The sequence below is a fragment of the Phyllobates terribilis genome, unplaced genomic scaffold (assembly GCF_046119375.1).
Source record: "Phyllobates terribilis strain yellow unplaced genomic scaffold, ASM4611937v1 Scaffold_1__5_contigs__length_1240528914, whole genome shotgun sequence".
Classification (NCBI taxonomy): Eukaryota; Metazoa; Chordata; class Amphibia; order Anura; family Dendrobatidae; genus Phyllobates; species Phyllobates terribilis.
In genome coordinates this window covers 281,837,438-281,857,908 of record NW_027362761.1, presented here as the reverse complement: position 1 = coordinate 281,857,908, position 20,471 = coordinate 281,837,438, and the positions used below count along the sequence as shown (strand labels likewise).

The 20,471-nt window shown below is 39.1% G+C and overlaps 1 protein-coding gene across 1 annotated transcript in view; it reads right to left on the bottom strand.

The window, feature by feature from the left end:
* The window catches only part of CRYBA4 (crystallin beta A4), a 37,940-nt gene that overhangs the window by 4,497 nt on the left and 12,972 nt on the right, over nt 1-20,471 (bottom strand). Inside the window, exons 3-5 of the mRNA XM_073654029.1 lie at nt 9,352-9,470; nt 7,363-7,504; nt 2,129-2,271 (exon numbers count right to left, since the gene is read on the bottom strand). Coding sequence (XP_073510130.1) covers nt 2,129-2,271; nt 7,363-7,504; nt 9,352-9,470 — 404 coding nt within the window. The remainder of the gene's footprint in view (nt 1-2,128; nt 2,272-7,362; nt 7,505-9,351; nt 9,471-20,471) is intronic.

The window sequence follows — 20,471 nt, the reverse complement described above, 5'->3', positions numbered from 1 at the left end:
TATATGCATTACTTCAACTTTGATATACAGTAAGGTTTTTAATATAGGCAGTATAGGTACCGTCCCAATTTAGGGTCACCTTGCCACTGGTGGGATGGCTTGTATACTTTTTTTGATCAAAAATAGTTCACTAAGTACCCTATATTTATTATGCAACTTTGCTTTACATTTATATATAATTATGGTAGGGTATGAGATATATTTTTGTCTTGCTTCTTTTTTGCTAGTGTGAACATGCCTCTGTTTCTTGTATGTCTGCCATCTTAGACCTCAGTTCACATTGTCTGGTTTTTTGACTTGTTTGCATTCTGTGCAATTTAAGGGTGTGGCATGCCCTTTGTTGAGCTGATTGGTATATATGTAGCTTACCACGGGCCTAGGTGGTCTGGAGTTGGGACCCGGTCCTATTTGTCTACCCTTTTATATGCATTACTTCAACTTTGATATACAGTAAGGTTTTTAATATAGGCAGTATAGGTACCGTCCCAATTTAGGGTCACCTTGCCGCTGGTGGGACGGCTTGTATACTTTTTTTGATCAAAAATAGTTCACTAAGTACCCTATATTTATTATGCAACTTTGCTTTACATTTATATATAATTATGGTAGGGTATGAGATATATTTTTGTCTTGCTTCTTTTTTGCTAGTGTGAACATGCCTCTGTTTCTTGTATGTCTGCCATCTTAGACCTCAGTTCACATTGTCTGGTTTTTTGACTTGTTTGCATTCTGTGCAATTTAAGGGTGTGGCATGCCCTTTGTTGAGCTGATTTGTATATATGTAGCTTACCACGGGCCTAGGTGGTCTGGAGTTGGGACCCGGTCCTATTTGTCTACCCTTTTATATGCATTACTTCAACTTTGATATACAGTAAGGTTTTTAATATAGGCAGTATAGGTACCGTCCCAATTTAGGGTCACCTTGCCGCTGGTGGGACGGCTTGTATACTTTTTTTGATCAAAAATAGTTCACTAAGTACCCTATATTTATTATGCAACTTTGCTTTACATTTATATATAATTATGGTAGGGTATGAGATATATTTTTGTCTTGCTTCTTTTTTGCTAGTGTGAACATGCCTCTGTTTCTTGTATGTCTGCCATCTTAGACCTCAGTTCACATTGTCTGGTTATTTATAAGCTTGTCTATATCCTGGCTATATTTCTATGTATTTATGTATATATAAGCCTGCCTATATATAAGCTTGCATGTATATGCGTATATATATATGTATAAGCCTGCTTATATGTGCATATTTATACTTATAACCTGCCTATATTTGTGAGTATGTATATGTAAAAGCTTGCCTAAATGTGTCTAGCGCAAATATACATATGCAAATTTATGTCAATTATATGCTGCTCTGGTGGATCCATCTTTATTTTACACTGAAGCTGAATATATCTTCTGAACTAACAGTATGCAGATTATGCAAATGTAACTCCTAATGTTTTTCTATGCCTTTGAAAAATTAAATTAAAAGGATCCAGTCAGGTTCTAAAAGCGTCCCAAACAACCACCACCATTATGATTTCAAGCCCTATTCTTGCATTCCCAAAATGTCCTTGATGGTCCAGACAATTATTGTTAGAACTACAAAAACAATTTCTATTTCAGTTCCTTGTCCTATCTATGTAGAAAACTGGGTTCTGTTCCTGTATCTATGTAGTAAGCTTCATTATGTTACTGTATCTATGTAGTAAGCTTGGTTATGATACCTTATCTATTTAAGCTTGGCTCTGTTACTGCATCAATGTAGTAAGCTTGGTTCTCTTACCGTATCTATAAAGTAAGCTTGGTTATGACAGTGTATCCATGTGGGAAGCCTGGTTCGCTTACCGTATCTATGTAGTTAACTCAATCGTGTATTTGGGATTACACTTGCATATGCAATCACAACATAAAATAAAACTTCCTGCCACGTCTTAAACAGGGGCTGGATTTAAACTCTGCTGCCATGTATGACAAACAGAGGTAAATAGGTTACAGATGAGCCACTACTCATTGACAGATGCTGCATGCATGCCCCCAAACTTAAATTTGTCAGCCCCTGTGATAGATAGATAGATAGATAGATAGATAGATAGATAGATAGATAGATAGATAGATAGATAGATAGTCTCTTACGCTCCAGACTGGACACGGAAAGAGCCAACTTCATTGTTACACCAGCCCATGGCCTGAAGAGAAGGGTAATCATCACTCAGTTCTCCTTTTTTTCCAAGGAAGTTTTCTCTCTCAAAGATGGTCATCTTACAGTCACGGTGGTTCTGTAGGAAAGACATATAGACATCATCCATCTCTTCTTTTTTGTTTGCTCAATAGGAATATATATTTTTCGTTTATAATTTATTCTGTACTTGAAACTATCTATACAGATGCATTATTTATACACTGGTGTTAGCTGCATGTCTTGTCTACATACTTATTCATCATTATATTTAATACCTGCAGTTAAACACTGGCGTTATTTGTTTAGGATTCATGTGCTATAATATAATCTAGTAATGTGTGTACAACGAAATCAGTGCTCCTTCCCCCAACAATTATTAATTTCTGAAAATATACATGACTCCTTTATCAAAATGTACAGTTTTTCTATATATTTCTTAACCGCTGATGGTCTTTTGCAGTGCTGCTATCTTTTTTAGCCCTGTTAAAGAGCATCTGTCACCACTTTTGAGCTGTGTAAGCTAATAATATGGGCACAGAAACACCAGCGTGCAGAAACACTGGGAGAGGAAGTACCAGTGACTACCCGGCATGTGAACGTGAAGCCAGTGCCCAGGGAAGGGCTTAACACTGAAGAGGAACGATGGCACTGGGACTGCGCAGGTGTGAGATTACAGGACAAAAACCCGACTCCACAGGCACACATTGACGCTGTGGGAGGCGATTCACATGATAATGAAGTACATAGGCAGAGTTATCGTCTGGGCAGCATCCGACCCATAGCCTGCAAGAGGCCATTTATATAAAGTGATAAAAGTGGATTTCTCAACAACCAGGCATCTAATATGAGGCATACAAGTAGGAATTTTTTCAGCAGTCGATAACCTGTATGCCCATATTAATAGGTTACACAGCTCAAAAGTGGTGTGTAGATATTTATATATAAACACTGCTCAAAAAAATAAAGGGAACACTCAAATAGCACATCCTAGATCGAAATGAATGAAATATTCTCGTTGAATGTGCTGACAACAAAATCACACAAAAATCATCAATGGAAATCAAATTTATTAACCAATGGAGACCTGGATTTGGAGTCACCCCCAAAATTAAAGTGGAAAAACACACTACAGGCTGATTCAACTTTAATGTAATGTCCTTAAAACAAGTCAAAATGAGGCTCAGTATAGTGTGGCCTCCACGTGCCTGTATGACCTCCCTACAACGCCTGGGCATGCTCCTGATGAGGTTGCGGATGGTCTCCTGTGGGATCTCCTCCCAGACCTGGACTAAAGCATCTGCCAACTCCTGGACAGTCTGTGGTGCAACATGAAGTTGGTGGATGGAGCGAGACATGATGTCCCAGATGAGCTCAATCGGATTGAGGTCTGGGGAACGGGCTGGCCAGTCCATAGCTTCAATGCCTTCATCTTGCAGGAACTGCTGACACACTCCAGCCACATGAGGTCTGGCATTGTCCTGCATTAGGAGGAACCCAGGGCCAACCGCACCAGTATATGGTCTCACAAGGGGTCTGAGGATCTCATCTCGGTACCTAATGGCAGTCAGGCTACCTCTGGCGAGCACATGGAGGGCTGTGTGGCCCTCCAAAGAAATGCCACCCCATACCATTACGGACCCACTGCCAAACCGGTCATGCTGAAGTATGTTGCAGGCAGCAGATCGCTCTCCACGGCATCTCCAGACTCTGTCACGTCTGTCACATGTGCTCCGTGTGAACCTGCTTTCATCTGTGAAGAGCACAGGGCGCCAGTGGCGACTTTGCCAATCCTGGTGTTCTGTGGCAAATGCCAAGCATCCTGCACGGTGTTGGGCTGTGAGCACAACCCCCATCTGTGGACGTCGGGCCCTCATACCACCCTCATGGAGTTGGTTTCTAACCGTTTGTGCAGACAGATGCACATTTGTGGCCTGCTGGAGGTCATTTTGCAGGGCTCTGGCAGTGCTTCTCCTGTTCCTCCTTGCACAAAGGCGGAGGTAGCGGTCCTGCTGCTGGGTTGTTGCCCTCCTACGGCCTCCTCCACGTCTCCTGGTGTACTGGCCTGTCTCCTGGTAGCGCCTCCAGCCTCTGGACACTACGCTGACAGACACAGCAAACCTTCTTGCCACAGCTCGCATTGATGTGCCATCCTGGATGAGCTGCACTACCTGAGCAACTTCTGTGGGTTGTAGAGTCCGTCTCATGCTACCACGAGTGTGAAAGCACAACCAACATTCAAAAATGACCAAAACATCAGCCAGAAAGCATTGGTACTGAGATGTGGTCTGTGGTGCCCACCTGCAGAACCACTCCTTTATTGAGGGTGTCTTGATAATTGGCAATAATATTCATCTATTGTCTATTCTATTTGCACAACAGCATGTGAAATTGATTGTCAATCAGTGTTGCTTCCTAAGTGGACAGTTTGATTTCACAGAAGTTTGATTCACTTGGAGTTATATTCTGTTGTTTAAGTGTTCCCTTTATTTTTTTGAGCAGTGTATGTATATATATATATAATATATATATATATATATATATATATATATATATATATATATATCCACACTTTGTCATTTGTGTTGTCTCTATTATGATAGATCATTAATAGCTTTTTATTTTGAACGGATATGTCGCAATTTTTATACATTTTTAAGCTAAAACCTGGAATGTATTCCAAACAGCAGCATGGTTGTGAATGTTTGTGAATAAAGCATGGTTGTGAATAAAGCAGCATGGTTGTGAATGTCGCTGCCTTTACTCATTGTCGTTAGCAGGACTTCAAACTTTTTCTGTTGGTGCCTCACCAGAGAAGCCAAGATGATGCTTGGGCCTCACCATGATCACTCTTGGGCCAAATTAAAATGTCTGTGTATTAGGGTCCATGTACAGGACCGCAATGCATTGACTGCCAGTGGGTCTCCTGACCTGAACCTGACAGCCTAATAGAGCTGTCAAATTAAGGTCAGGGGATGAGGGGTGACAAGTGTGTGCATCGCAGTCAATACCTGGACCGTGAAACATGGATGTCTGAATTTGGTCTAATGAAAACTGCCTTCCAAACTATGCTTCATTAAAGGGAACCTGTCACCCAGTTTTACCTATAAAAAAGTATGACCACAACCATTAAGGCCTCTTTTATAGCATACTAGAATTCTGTAAAAAAATCCCCAATCCACACTGCAAATCCCAAAAAAGAGCTTTTATTATACCCACAGGACAGGGAAGCATACTATCATGTGCATGTGCCAGGAAAGGCTAAAGAGTACCAATGACCCGGAAGTAAAGCCGATACATGCCGGCACGTACCATCTTTATGCTGATGACACACAACTATACACTCCATCCCCTGACCTTACCCCAACTGTACTACAGAACACCAGTGACTGTCTGGCCGCAGTCTCCAACATCATGTCCGCTCTCTATCTGCAACTCAACCTTTCCAAAACGGAACTTCTTCTGCTCCCGCCGTCTACTCACCTCTTTAAATCTGACATCTCCCTCTCCGTGTGTGGCACCACAATAACGCCGAGTCTGCAGGCGCGCTGTCTGGGTGTTGTGTTTGACACCAATCTTTCCTTCACCTTCCATATACAATCTCTTGCCCGTTCTTGTTGCTTGTACCTGAAGAACATCTCTAGAATCCGCCCCTTTCTCACCTTGGAAACAACAATAACCCTCACTGTTGCCCTGATCCACTCCCGCTTTGACTACTGAACTTTCTATTAATTGGCCTCCCCTTCACTCGACTTTCCCCTCTCCAGTTCATTCTTAATGCAGCAGCCAGGGTTATCTATCTGGCTAATTGTTATTCGGACGCTTCTGCTCTGAGCTAGTCATTGCACTGGCTGCCCATACATTATAGGATCCAATTTAAATAGCTTGTTCTCACCCACAAAGCTCTCCACAGTGCGGCACCCCTCTACATCTCCTCCCTCATTTCTGTTTATCGGCCTACCCATTCTCTACTCTCCGCAAGCGACTTCCGACTAACATCCACACTAATCCGTACCTCCCACTCCCGGCTCCAAGACTTCTCCCAAGCTGCACCTATTCTTTGGAATGCTCTATGCCAAGAAATTAGGACGAATCACAACTTACACAGTTTTAGGCGGTCCCTAAAAACACACCTGTTTAGGGTGGCCTATCACGTTCCCTAATCGAAGTCCTTTTATATTTTTATAGCCCATTCATTATTTCTCCAAACATAAGTCTCCATCAAACTCCACCGCACCCAAAAGCACTACAAATAATGGCTGATGACGAGCTCATGCAGCCTTTATCTATCCCTCATCCCCTCAAGATGGCGGGACCATCATAGTAAATAAGCCCCTGTACTTTGTGTCACCCCACCTCATTGTAGATTGAAAGCTCTTACGAGCAGGGTCGTCATTATTTTTGCTATAATTATTGTATTATCTTTAGCTATGTTACTTATGACTGTTGAATATGAACCTCTGAATTGTAAAGTGCTGCAGAATATGTTGGCGCTATATAAATAAAGATTATTATTATTATTATTGTTACATGCGCACTACAGTACTTTTCTCTGTCCTCGGAAGGGCAGGTAGAAGCCGTGAGGATAGCGATTGAAGGAAGAGAGGAGGTGCTGGATCAAGACCAGAGACACCCACTGGACAGAACCATACCGTCTGGTATAATGAAAGCTCTCTTTCGGGATCTGCAGAATGAATTGGGGACTTTTTTACAGCATTCTAGTTTGCTCTAAAGTGGCCATAATGGTGGTGGCTGTACTTTATAGGGGGAAAACCTGGTGACTGGGTCCCTTAAACAACTCGGGGGCCCCTCACTAATGGGGACAACCTCACAATTTGAGAACTCCTCATCTGTAGAACTGATAAAAATAGCCGAGCGTTGTACTCTGCAAGGTAGATGAGGATTCTCCCTGAAAAATCTGTTGTTTGTTCGAAATAGGAGTTGGGGTGATTAGCTAATAACACCAAATGCTACATTTTTAAAGGGTTTGTCTTTAATGAGATAATCCCCTTAATTCTGCAATATTATTTCTGTGTATTTCTAGACTTTCAGGGTTGAGACAAACTTTTTTTATCAGTGTCTTGTAAATGTTATTCATAGCTCATTATAATTGGATGTCTTGAGCAGCAATCTCGTAAGTGAAAACAATTATCACGAGCTCCCCTTGGACCGCTATGTAATGTATACTTACAGCACAGGCAATTGGTCGGAAGGAGGTCATTCTCTCAACGTGGTAAGCATTGCTGCCACTCCAGGCCTCCCAGCGGGGGTACTCTCCTCTCTCCAGTACAAACTGCTGACCTTGGAATCCTAAGTGCTCGTACCCAACCCAGCTGTGGGAATATAACAAACACTACACTTTTACTGCAAGTTTAAGGGGAATTGAATGCCAATAGCAAGGGCATGTCATCCAACAGACACCTGCTTTTATCACTTCTCTTATAGTTTGCCTCTTTCTCAGAATAATAGAAATGAAAACATAAAAGTGTATATGTGCTTATATCATCTTATCTATATGATACATAATAGTATGGTTGTGGGATTTAAAGAGGACCTGTCACCAGGTCAAACGTGGCCAGTTTTTGCTCTTATTTTTTCCCACTGCTCCCCTGAGTCTTCTGTTTTTGTTTTTGAATTTTCCATACAGTTCCAGAGATATTTGCCTTTTTATTTGCTGCTAGTCTTTATAATCTTTACAAGGGGGCAATAATAGGGTAATAATGCAGAGGAACTTAAAGACACAGCCTCAGAGAATCATGTGAGCCATACCACCCTGTAAAGAGTAAAAAAATCAGCACTAAATAAAAAACCTCATATCTCTGGAACCATATACTGGATAAAAAAAATACTCGGGAACAGTGGGGAAAAAATAAGAGCAAAAACTAACAACATTGGACAAAAAAATATATTTTTTACGCAAATCCATAAAATATCCAAGATTATTAAACCAGGGAAAATCACAGTAAATGCACACTGAGTTTTTCGAGGAGTTTTTAGAGCAGATATTGAGTGGAAACTGAGCTGAAAGTCCCCAGATCCTCCTCCAAATCTCAAACCTCCATTATAAACAGAGTGATCTATTTCAAGTGTTTATTTCTGTTAATGTTGATGATTATGGCGTACAGCCAATGAAAACATAAAAGTCATTATCTCAGTAAATTAGAATACTTTATAACAGCTTGAAAAATGTTTTTAAAATCCGAAATGTTGGCCTACTGAAATGTATGTTCAGTAAATGCACTCAATACTTGGTCGGGGCTCCTTTTGCATCAATTACTGCATCAATGCGGCGTGGCATGGAGGCGATCAGCCTGTGGCACTGCTGAGGTATTATGGAAGCCCAGGTTGCTTTGATAGCAGCATTCAGCTCGTCTGCATTGTAGGGTCTGGTGTCTCTCATCTTCCTCTTGACAATACCCCATAGATTCTCTATGGGGTTAAGGTCAGGTGATTTTGCTGGCCAATCAAGCACAGTGATACTGTTGTTTTTAAACCAGGTATTGGTACTTTTGGCAGTGTAGATAGGTGCCAAGTCCTGCTGAAGCATGAAATTTCCATCTCCAAAAAGCTTGTCGGCAGAGGGAAGCATGAAGTGTTCTAAAATTTCCTGGTAGACGGCTGCGCTGACTTTGGTCTTGATAAAACACAGTGGACCTACACCAGCAGATGACATAGCTCCCCAAACCATCACTGATTGTGGAAACTTCACACTAGACCTCAAGCAGCTTGGATTATGTGCCTCTCCAATCTTCCTCCAGACTCTGGGACCTTGATTTCCAAATGAAAATTGGAACTCTGGGACCTTGTGGAGTGTGTCAATGACTGCCTTCTGGACATCTGTCAAGTCAGCAGTCTTCCCCATGATTGTGGAGCATACTGAAACAGACTAAGGGACCTTTTTAAACGCTTTGGAAGCCTTTGCAGGTGTTTTTTGTTAATTATTCTAATTTACTGAGATAATGACTTTTGTGTTTTCATTGGCTGTAAGCCATAATCATCAACATTAACAGAAATAAACACTTGAAATAGATCACTCTGTTTGTAATGACCCTATATAATATATGAGTTTCACTTTTTGTATTGAAGAACTGAAATAAATTTACTTTTTGATGATATTCTAATTTTGTGAGATGCACCTGTATGTCCCCAAACTAATATCCACATAAATGGTAATACTTACGCCCCACTCTCTATTTTAAATGAGCGGACAGTTTCAAATCCATATTCCATGATATTGTAACACTCGGATGTAAACTCATGTCTGCGGCCCTGGAAACATTCCTCATCCCAGGCAATAATCTGAAAGTAAAGCAGAAAGTGAAATACTTCATAAAGCAAGGACACCGATAGAAGCAATAATATGGTCAGATAAATGATATTGAGAAAGACATGGAAGATTTCCCCAAAGATTCTCTAAATGAAAACATATCAGTCCAGCCAAAGACACAACTCTCTACTGTACACTATCCATGTCCAATTTTGCTTCATGTCTTCATAGATCTGGAGGGTCATTTGAGCTATCAGCTTCTTTCTGGCTATTGCAGGACATTTATTGAGCAGAACATTAGAGGTATAAATCTGATGCCAACCTCTGGGAATAGATGTCCGCATAAAGTGATGGTCTACAGTAGCTGGCTACTTATCACAATCTTGGAGGCTATAAATTATGGATAATGGTTGCTGACCCGCTTCTAATATATGTAACATTAATGATCATACAGAATGTCACCATCAACAGTACACTCAGGACAATATTACTGAATTCTATTATTAATATGTAAAAGATAAACTACACTACATGGTCAGCACATAAAGTGTATGTAGTCACTGTACAATTTATGTATACAGGTAACCTTGTAAATACATTCTGTGATTTATATCTACAATTCTGGTTTCTACTCAGGTCAGTCGACACTAGTACCAGAAAAAAAAATCACTGTAATATTCTCAAAAAAGGCTACTACTGAAAGACATCACTTAGGGATTATACTATAAAACGTAACATTTATTAAGTACCAAATTATAGAACGCATCACAATAACATACTACATAAAGTGCACTATTGTAATTCATCTCCTGATTATTACTTAATTCAGGAAATGACTAATAAAATGAAAGTGTATCTTAGTCTCTAGGAATCTATATTCTATGATCCAGACATGAATCCTGGATCACAATTTACCTATTCACCTAAATGTCCCAACGCATTTCATCATTCCTTTAAAGAACCACTCAGTAGGAGACAATAACTTCCAAACATGGTGTTATATACAGTACCATATTCCAACAGACCCCAATTAAAATGCCCATATAAAACAACTGTTCTTATTATGATTATAGTAAGCCTCCAATATACCCTCCAGGAGGTAACTCACAGACCTTCATGGGCCCTATAAGAGGATGGCAGCTATAGCCACCGAGGTAGACTCCCATTTATTATACAGTCCTGCTCATTGTTATTTTCACCCATGACATAGTAACATAGTTTGTACAGCCGAATAAAAACTTGCGTCCATCAAGTTCGACCTGTTAGTTCTGTAATTGCTAAAGTTGATCCAGAGAAGGGCAAAAACCCCAAATGATTTGGCCAATCTTCACCTGAGGAAAAATTCCCTCCCGACTCTGAAACCAGCAGTCAGAATAAATCCCTGTATCAACCTACTATTTTATTTTATTTTTAAGTATATGCTGAAATCTGCCTGGTATCTAGAAATGCATCCAGTCCCCGCTTGAACTGGTGTAGTGAATCCGACATTACCGTCTCCTCACTCAGTGAATTCCATATTCTCACTGCTCTTACCGTAAAGAACCCCTTCCTATGCTGGTGCTGAAACCTTTTCTCTTCCAGTCTTAGTGAGTGCCCTCTTGTTACCGTAATATCCCTCCTTTTGAACAAATCCCGGGCAAGATCTCTATACTGTCCCCTAACATATTTGTACACATTTATTATGTCCCCCCTCAACCTTCTCTTTTCCAGGCTGAATAGTTCTAGTTTTGCCAACCTCTCTGGGTATTGCAGTCCCTCCATTCCCTTTATTAATTTTGTTGCCCTCCTTTGTACCTTTTCAAGCTCATTTACATCCTTTCTATATATTGGGGCCCATAACTGAGCACAGTATTCCAAGTGTGGTCTGACCAGTGCTTTGTACAGTGGAAGAACAATGTTCTCATCCTTTGCAGCTATACCTCTTCTGATACATCCCATTACCCTGTTTGCCCTTACAGCAGCGGCCTGACTTTGGGCACTCCAATTTAGTTTGCTATCAATCAAGATGCCCAAGTCCTTCTCCATCTCTGAATTCCCCAATGATTTCCCATTCAGTGAGTACTGGTGACTTCCATTTTTCCTTCCCATATGTATGACCTTACATTTCTCCTCATTAAACCTCATTTGCCATTTAATGCTCCACCTACCCAGCTTATCCAAATCCCTCTGTAGGTCTGCACTGTCCTCTTTTGTATTAATTGTTTTACATAACTTTGTGTCATCTGCAAATATTGATATTTTACTGTTTATCCCGTTGACTATGTCGTTAATAAAGATATTAAATAACATTGGGCCTAGTATAGACCCCTGTGGTACCCCACTAGTGACGCTTACCCAATGTGAGTATATTCCATTTATAACCACCCTCTGCCTTCTATCCTTTAGCCAGTTAGCTACCCACTTGCAGACATTTTCCCCCAGCCCCATCATTCTCATTTTGTATACCAACCTATTATGTGGCACGCTATCGAACACTTTTGAGAAGTCGAGATACACGACATCCACTGGTTCCCCCTGATCTACTCGAGAGCTAACCTCCTCGTAGAAGTCAATCAGGTTTGTTTGGCAGGAGTGATTCCTCATGAATCCATGTTGGTTCGGGATTAAAAGATTATTAGCATCAAGATGCTCCGTAATTGCCTCTTTAATGAAGCTTTCAAAAATTTTGCCCACAACGGACGTCAGACTCACCGGCCGATAGTTTCCGGCGTCACTTTTCGCTCCCTTTTTGAATATTGGCACTACATTCGCCTGTCGCCAATCAAGTGGCACAGACCCAGTCTCAACAGAGTCCTTAAATATAAGATATAACGGTCTGTCTATCACATTACTTAGTTCCCTTAGTACCCGTGGGTGTATGCCATCAGGTCCTGGTGATTTGTTTATTTTAATGTTACTGAGGCGTTTCTGTACCCCAGCTTGGGTTAGATTTGTCATACTTAGTGGAGGATTAAGTTTGTCACTTCTCATTTCTCCTGTTAGTTCGATTTCCTTTGTGAAAGTTGTCGAAAAAAAATTATTTAATAGATTAGCTTTATCCTCATCTTTCTCTATGATTTTGCCTTCCTCACTTTTTATCGGTCCAATATTATCCGATTTAATCCTTTTACTATTTATATACGTAAAGAACAGTTTGGGATTTGATCTACTTTCCCTAGCAATACGTCTCTCTGTTTCCTCCTTCGCTATTTTTATTTGTTTTTTACAGGTTCTCGTTTTTTCCTTGTAACACATTAGTGCCTCCTTACTGTTTTCCTGTTTTAATCTCTTGAATGCCTCTTTTTTGCCATTTAACGCCCCTTTTACGTTCTTGTTCAACCATATTGGTTTCCTCTTATTTCTGGCCCTTTTATTCCCATACGGTATATACCTCTCGCACTGAGTATTCAGAATTCTTTTGAAGGTTTCCCATTTACTATTCGTATTCCTTTAAGAACTTTGTCCCAGTCAATAAGTTGAAGGCTTTCTTTCAGCTGATCAAACTTCGCCCTCCTAAAGTTTAATGTTTTTGTTGTTCCCTTATTGATAACCCTACTGAAGGGCATTTTGAAGTCGATAATATTATGGTCGCTATTACCTAGGTGCCCCCCTATCTGTACCTCAGTTATTCTATCAGGCCTATTAGTCAATATTAAGTCCAACACGGCCTTCCCTCTCGTTGGTTCCTGCACTAGTTGGGAGAGATAATTATCCTTAATATTTGTCAAGAACCTTTTTCCTTTCTGAGATCTACAGGTTTCTGTTTCCCAGTCAATATCCGGGTAGTTGAAATCCCCCATTACAATCACTTCATTATGTTTTGCTACTTTGTCTATTTGTCCTAATAGCAGATTCTCATTCTCCTCTGTTATATTTGGTGGCTTATAGCAGACCCCCAGTAATATTTTATTATTATTTTTAGTTCCCTCTATCTCTACCCACATGGACTCGACCCCCTCTTCTCCCTCTCCTATATCTTCCCTTAGTCTGGGTTTTAGACATGACTTTACATATAAGCAGACTCCTCCGCCTTTCCCCTGTTTCCGGTCCCTTCTAAATAAACTATAATCTAATAAATTTACTGCCCAGTCATAGCTATCGTCCAGCCAAGTCTCTGTTATACCTACGATGTCATACCTCTCCTCCGATATAAGCGCCTGCAGCTCATCCGCCTTATTGGTCAGGCTTCTTGCGTTGGTCAGCATGCAAGATAAAACTTTGGGGTTATTTAGCATCCTATTCTTCTCTAACGATCTAACTGTACTATCCCCACCCCCCTCTCCACCCTCATTATATTCACTTCTCCCCTTCCCCCTTTAAGTCCATAATGTGGAATATCTCCTGAAAAAAATTAATCTAGTGAAACAGTTTTTTTATTTAGAGCAGTTGTGTTAAATACAAAAGAGCAAATTATAAACAATAATTTAAAACAAAAAAACAATGGGAGGGAAAAAATAGAAAAACCTAAAGCTTGCTGTGTCACTGGTATTGGCACCCTTTACATTAATTTATTATGGAAACACATTTTGACTTGCCTGTGGCAAATCACAAAAGAGATTCACCTGTGATTAATTGTCGGTGCACATGTGACATGAATTAGCCAATGAATGATGACTTCAGTGTTTTATAAAGCCACATGGTAGGCCCTGTTCCTTTGTCACACTAGTGAAGACAAAGGAGCTGTCTGAGGACATCAGAACCGCTATTATTAGCAAACACAAGACTTCCAAAGGCTATAAGGACATCTCTAAAGACCTTGGTATCCCAGTTTCAACAGTGCGCAATGTTATTAAGAAATTGGCTATGCATGGAACCGAAAAAAAACTCCCTGGACGTGGGGAAAAGAGGAAAATTGACAGGAGATGTCTTCAAAGGTTGGTGCGAATGGTAGAAAAAACAGAACATCAAACATCCAAAGACCTGAAGGCCAACGTGGAACAGTCTGGGGTCATCATTTCAACAAGTACCATATGCTGCACACTAAACCAAGCACAGAGAAGGCCAAGGAAGAGACCATTGCTGGAGAAAAGACATAAAAAGGAACGACTGATCCTTGCCAAAGAGTACCTTAACAAACCACAATCCTTCTGGGAAAATGTTATGTGGACAGATGAAACAAAATAGATCTTTTTGGCAATGCAAAGCAAGTTTGTTTTCAGACGGCGCAATAAAGCTTATAAGGAAAATAACACCTTACCAACAGTTAAGCATGGTGGAGGATCCATACTGCTGTTGGGTTGCTTTGCTGTGACTGGTACTGAAGGCTTTGACCATATCACAGCAATTATGAACTCAGAGAATTATCAAGAGATTTTAGAGAGAAATGTCCTACTCAGTGTAAGAAAACTTGGTTTGAGTCGAAGGTCATGGGTCCTCCAGCAAGACAATGACCCAAAGAACACATCCAAAAGTACACAGGAATGGTTGAAAAAGAAAAAATACACTGTTTTAAAATGGCCAGCAATGAGTCCTGACCTTAATCCCATTGAAAATCTTTGGGGTGAACTGAAATCTGCCATTGGGAAAAAGAACCCTGGAGACATTCAAGAGCTTGAACCAACTGCAAAGGAAGAGTGGGAGAAAATTCCAGCTGAGAAGTGCAAGAAGCTTATCGATGGCTACAAAAAACATTTGGAGGCTGTCAGCAATGCCAAAGTGAGTGCAACCAAGTATTAATTAGGGGTGCCTTTATTGCTGCACATGCTGTTTATTCTGTTTTTCTTTTGTTGAGGGAGGGCAGTAATGACCCTTCACGGTTGACCAAGTGAGTGTCAAATTATTATGTTACAAGGTTGATTGCAATCCAATAGAAAACCAGACGGAGGCAAAGCTCTGTATGGGGGGATTCAAGAATCTCTAACCCCGTTTATTTCTACTTAGCATTTTATATTGTTTTGAGTTTATTAATATCCAATCACCTACAGCCATACTACAAGCTTGAACCAATGTTAGTACCATTATTACGGAAATACACATATGGTCATGTTATTGTTAGTTCAGTGTATGGTGGAAAGTTACAAGGTCGTACATCCCGGCTCAGATTAGCTAGATAACAGGAGCAGGGTGTCTCATAGAATGTTCCTGAGAGAAAAGGTTAGTGTGGGAAAGTTGCATGTGAATCAAGAGGAAAGAAGGAAAGAATGTATGTTATGCAAAGAGTATAATAACATGATTTTGAAGCAAGCAGACAAAATGGAGTTGCCATAGCATGAATATCAATATGTCCTTTACACTTTGAAATTGCAACATGGAAGTTGAAAAACAATGAATATAACTTTGGTACATTTCCATTTATTTCTGAAGATATTGTACAGTCTATGAAAAAAATGAAGGGGTGCCAATAATGGTGTGCAGCACTGTATCTCTACTGATGCCAATACCATCACAGGTTTTACCCCCACTCTCTATAGTCTTTATCACTGCCTGACAGTACACAGTAGATCAAAATCCCTTATGCACCTTCCAGATATGGGTACTCATTCATCCTCAACGTGCCATATAGATACATATATGAATAGTCTTTATAGAACCATGCCACTCTCAACAATCAATGTCTCATCTTTAAACAATACAGCACAGAATACGCATCGTGCCCACATAAAATACTGTCCTATTTATTTATTTATTTTTTTAATTACTGTAGTCTCAGAATCAGAACATTAAGTAATCCAAGGCCACACATACAGTTGTGTGAAAAAGTGTTTGCCCCCTTCCTGATTTCTTATTCTTTTGCATGTTTGTCACACTTAAATGTTTCAGATCACAAAACAAATTTAAATATTAGACAAAGATAACACAAGTAAACACAAAATTCAGTTATTAAATGAAGCTCTTTATTATTAAGGGAAAAAGAAATCCAAACCTACAGTACAGGGCTCTGTGTGAAAAAGTGATTGCCCCCAAAACCTAATAACTGGTTGGGCCACCCTTAGCAACAATAACTGCAATCAAGCGCTTGCGATAACTGTCAATGAGTCTTTTACAATGCTCTGAAGGAATTGTGGCCCACTTATCTTTGCAAAATTGTTGTAATTCAGCCACATTGGAGGGTTTCCAAGCATGAACCACCTTTTTAAGGTCATGCCACAGCGTCTCAATCGGATTAAGGTCAGGACTTTCCTAGGCCACTCCAAAATCTTAATTTTGTTTTTCTTAAGCCATCCAGAGGTGGACTTGCTGGTGAGTTTTGGATAATTGTCCCGAGATGATTTAGTGAATCCTGCAATGAGCAGGGGGTTGGGCCAGAGTACTCTGGAGGTCCCTTTCAACTCTTCTTTTCTATGTTTCTATGTTTCTAGATCTCAATTACTTTGTTTCCCATTTTTCCTGAATTTCTTTGGATCACAGCATGATGTCTAGCTTTTGAGGATCTTTTGGTCTACTTCACTATGTCAGGCAGGTCCTATTTAAGTGGTTTCTTGACTGAGAACAGGTGTGGCAGTAATCAGGCCTGTGTGTGGCTAGGTAAATTGAACTCAGCTTCCCAAAGATGTGATAAACCACAGTTAATTTATGTTTTAAGTGGGGAAGGGTAGGGGGCAATCACTTTGTCACACAAGGCCCAGTAGGTTTGGATTTCTTTTCCCTTTAATAATAAATACCTTCACTTAAAAACTGAATTTTGTGTGTACTTGTGTTGTCTTTGCTAATATTTTTTTTTTTTTGTGATCTGAAACATTTAAGTGTGACAAACATGCAAAAGAATAAGAAATCAGGAAAGGGGCAAACACTCTTTCACACCACTTTAAATCTATGTATATTAAACTATTCATTGCTTCATTGCTACTCCTTCTAAATCGAAAGCAACCTGATAATTCACTGCTGCCACTTTATATCTTATAGTGCAGCATTTACATTGAGCCCATATTATTTCTATAGTTCATATAGCAGCATCACATCTATATTTATCCTTGGCTACCCTTAGATCAGATTGTGTTCTGTTATTAGTTTCTTTATTGCTGTCACTTTATCACAACATTATACAGTATTTCACATCCAATTCTATTTCCTCCCATTAAGAATTCTAGTGCCCAATACACCCATAGCTTTCCTTAAAACTTACACGTACTCCAAAAATCCAAGGTACCGGGTATCTCCCTTCCACAAAAATATCTTTTTTGACACCAGTGTACACATAGGAAAGTTAGCAATGTTTCGGCCATGCAGGGCCTTTGTCAAGCCAAGTAAAAGTGCATAGTCAACTAACACAAGACAGGAAGTATTTATAGTGAATTTATAGTGAATCAGTCATGGACCACTCCCCTAAGTTCCTCTTGTTGGTCCAGCCTCCGCTACCATAGAGACACTACGACAAGAATTCAAAACAATCTAAAATACAAAAAAAAGAGAAAGCATCAAAAGTCACTGATGGAATCAGTGGTTTGAACATAAAGGATGGGGCTCTTTTTTATCCTTCGATGTGTGCAGTTTGTACACATAAATTGACCATAAGAGTGGGATGGAGGCTATAGAAACTACCCTTATGCAATCAAACATGCTGGAGACACATAGACAATTCATACTGTCTTTGCTCAAAATTGTGCCGTATAGGAATTATTTTATTTTCCAGGACAAATTTTTTTGACAGCGGCAGGGCACCGCAATGGGGGCGGATGTAGCCCCAACTTACACTAACCTCTTTATGGCGCTATTGGAAGAGTCTTTTGTGTATTGCAGCCTGTTCTTCCAGCATTGATGTGGGATCTGGCTGCAATACATAGATGACATCTTTACCATTTGGACTGGAGATGAGTTGTCCTTGCATGCCTTTTTGGGGGAATTTAAAAGTAGACATAATACTGTAAAATTTACTATGGTTTACTCTAGAGTGGAATTGAGTTTTTTTTAAATACATTGGTATATGTCAACAATGGACACCTCTCAACAGATCTGTTTACAATGAGTATGGATATGAACTCCCTATTCTTGGAGTATGTGCAATTTTTACAATCTAGTGGAGGGGCTGTTCCAAGTCTGCATGGGATAAGGAGTGGTGCATGAGATACACCTTGCTTTGCTCCTTAAAACTTAGTTCAAACAGCTTTGTAGGAGGCTCATATGTAAAAAGAATACAGTCGGCACTCCGTTTGCTTGAGTCCTCTGTGGTGCACGTGGAGGATAGAAATTCAACAGAAGAAAAATGCATCCCGGCACTCACATGTAAGTAGTTAATTAATTTATTCCACAGCAGAGTTACAAGACATTTCAGCCCCTTGTGAGCTTTCATCAATTGTGGATAACAAGGTGGTTTGCAAACATATATAGGAAATACTAAAGGAAATTACATCATAAATTTAAGAAATCCACAATAGAATATTTTAATCAAATCCATAGAAATATAATATGAGATTAACAATAAAGAAAAAAAGGAAAAAAGATTATATAAAATAAAAATAAAAAATTCCCTAATATCATATAATCTATGCCTAGATAATTTAATCTTATAAGAACAAAATTGATTATATTCATGATCAATCCTCCAGTCACCTATTCTACCTCCAATATCTCATATATAAAGACCCACATATATAAATGAATTTAATAATTTATATAATTTTTCTGTTATTTTTTATAAATTTTTAAAAAGATTGTTTTTATATATTTTTTATCATTACTTCACCCTAGAAAGACCCATTTATTTGTAAGTGCTAAAGAATATATCACTAACTAAACATCGATGTTACCATTGTATCTATAGAATGTCACTATTTCAATCATATATATCTCATAAATCATTCTTTACTACAAGTCATTAATTTTATTCTCATAATCTCATTCAAAAAAGTGCATATTAATATAGATATATATAAATATATTATCATAATGTGGAAATGTATATCAATTATTTCATTTTTTCCATATAGCAAAATATCAATCACCCCTAATTGTGCTATAATTTATCTAGAATATTTTATCAAGATAGTACAATGTCACAAGAGATAGATTTGTCATATTGAATATATTCTACCACATCCCGACATATCCAAACTCTAACTCCAATTTTAGCTTGTCGGAACGATTTCTTTTCTTTCACAAATACTGTGTCGCATGGTGTACAATATATTCAATGATTCTGTTGAGTCTAAAAAGAAAAATAAATAATAAATGTTAATAAAATCAAAACAAATGACTCACATTGTACTCTCTTTTTAAACCATTAGGAAACAGACTATTCAGCGTGAAGATCCAAAAAGACTCTCTTTTCAAGAGGAGCTTCTTGAGACTTCCCCCTCTTCTGGGTGTATTAATCTGTTCTATGACTTGATATTTTAATTGAGCCACAGAATGATTTTTTTCTTTAAATTGTTGTGGCAATGGTAGTGTAATATCGCAACATCGGATTGTAGATTTGTGTTTATTTATGCGTGTGCCAACAGCTTGCGTGGTTTCGCCTATGTATATGAAACCGCAGGGACACTTGATTAAATAAATTACATTGGCAGATTTACAAGTAAAAAAGTCTTTTATGTAAAATCCTTTCCCAGTATGTGGATGACAAAAATATTCGCTTTTGATGACATTATTTGTGCACTTTGCACACCCCAAACATGGAAAAGTTCCCTTATTCCTTGTAGAGAGAAATTTTTGTTTAGGAATTTGTGTATTACTCCCAATGTCAGCATGTATAATCTTATCCCTAATATTGGGAACTCTTTTATTACATATGCGTGGTGGTAACTGAAATTCTGTCACATTAGGAAAAGCTTCCCTCAAAATGTGCCAGTGTTTTTTCACAATATGGTCCACTTTAGTATTAATAGGATGACATTGTCTAATAAAGGGTATCCGTGGCACTTTTCCACCTACTTCAGTTCTCACCATTTGAATATCATTTTCAGCTTGATCTAAAATATATTTGGGATAACCACGGGAATGAAATTTCTCTCTCAAAAAATGACTCAGGATAATAATGATTGCTTGAAATTATTTGATCTAGGTTTGAGAAATAGAAGTAATTTTTTGCCACCTAAGATATACCACTCAACCAAAACTTATACAGATTTTGTTAAAAGAGATATTGATTCCTTGCTCAGTGGTATACAGAGAGAGGGTTT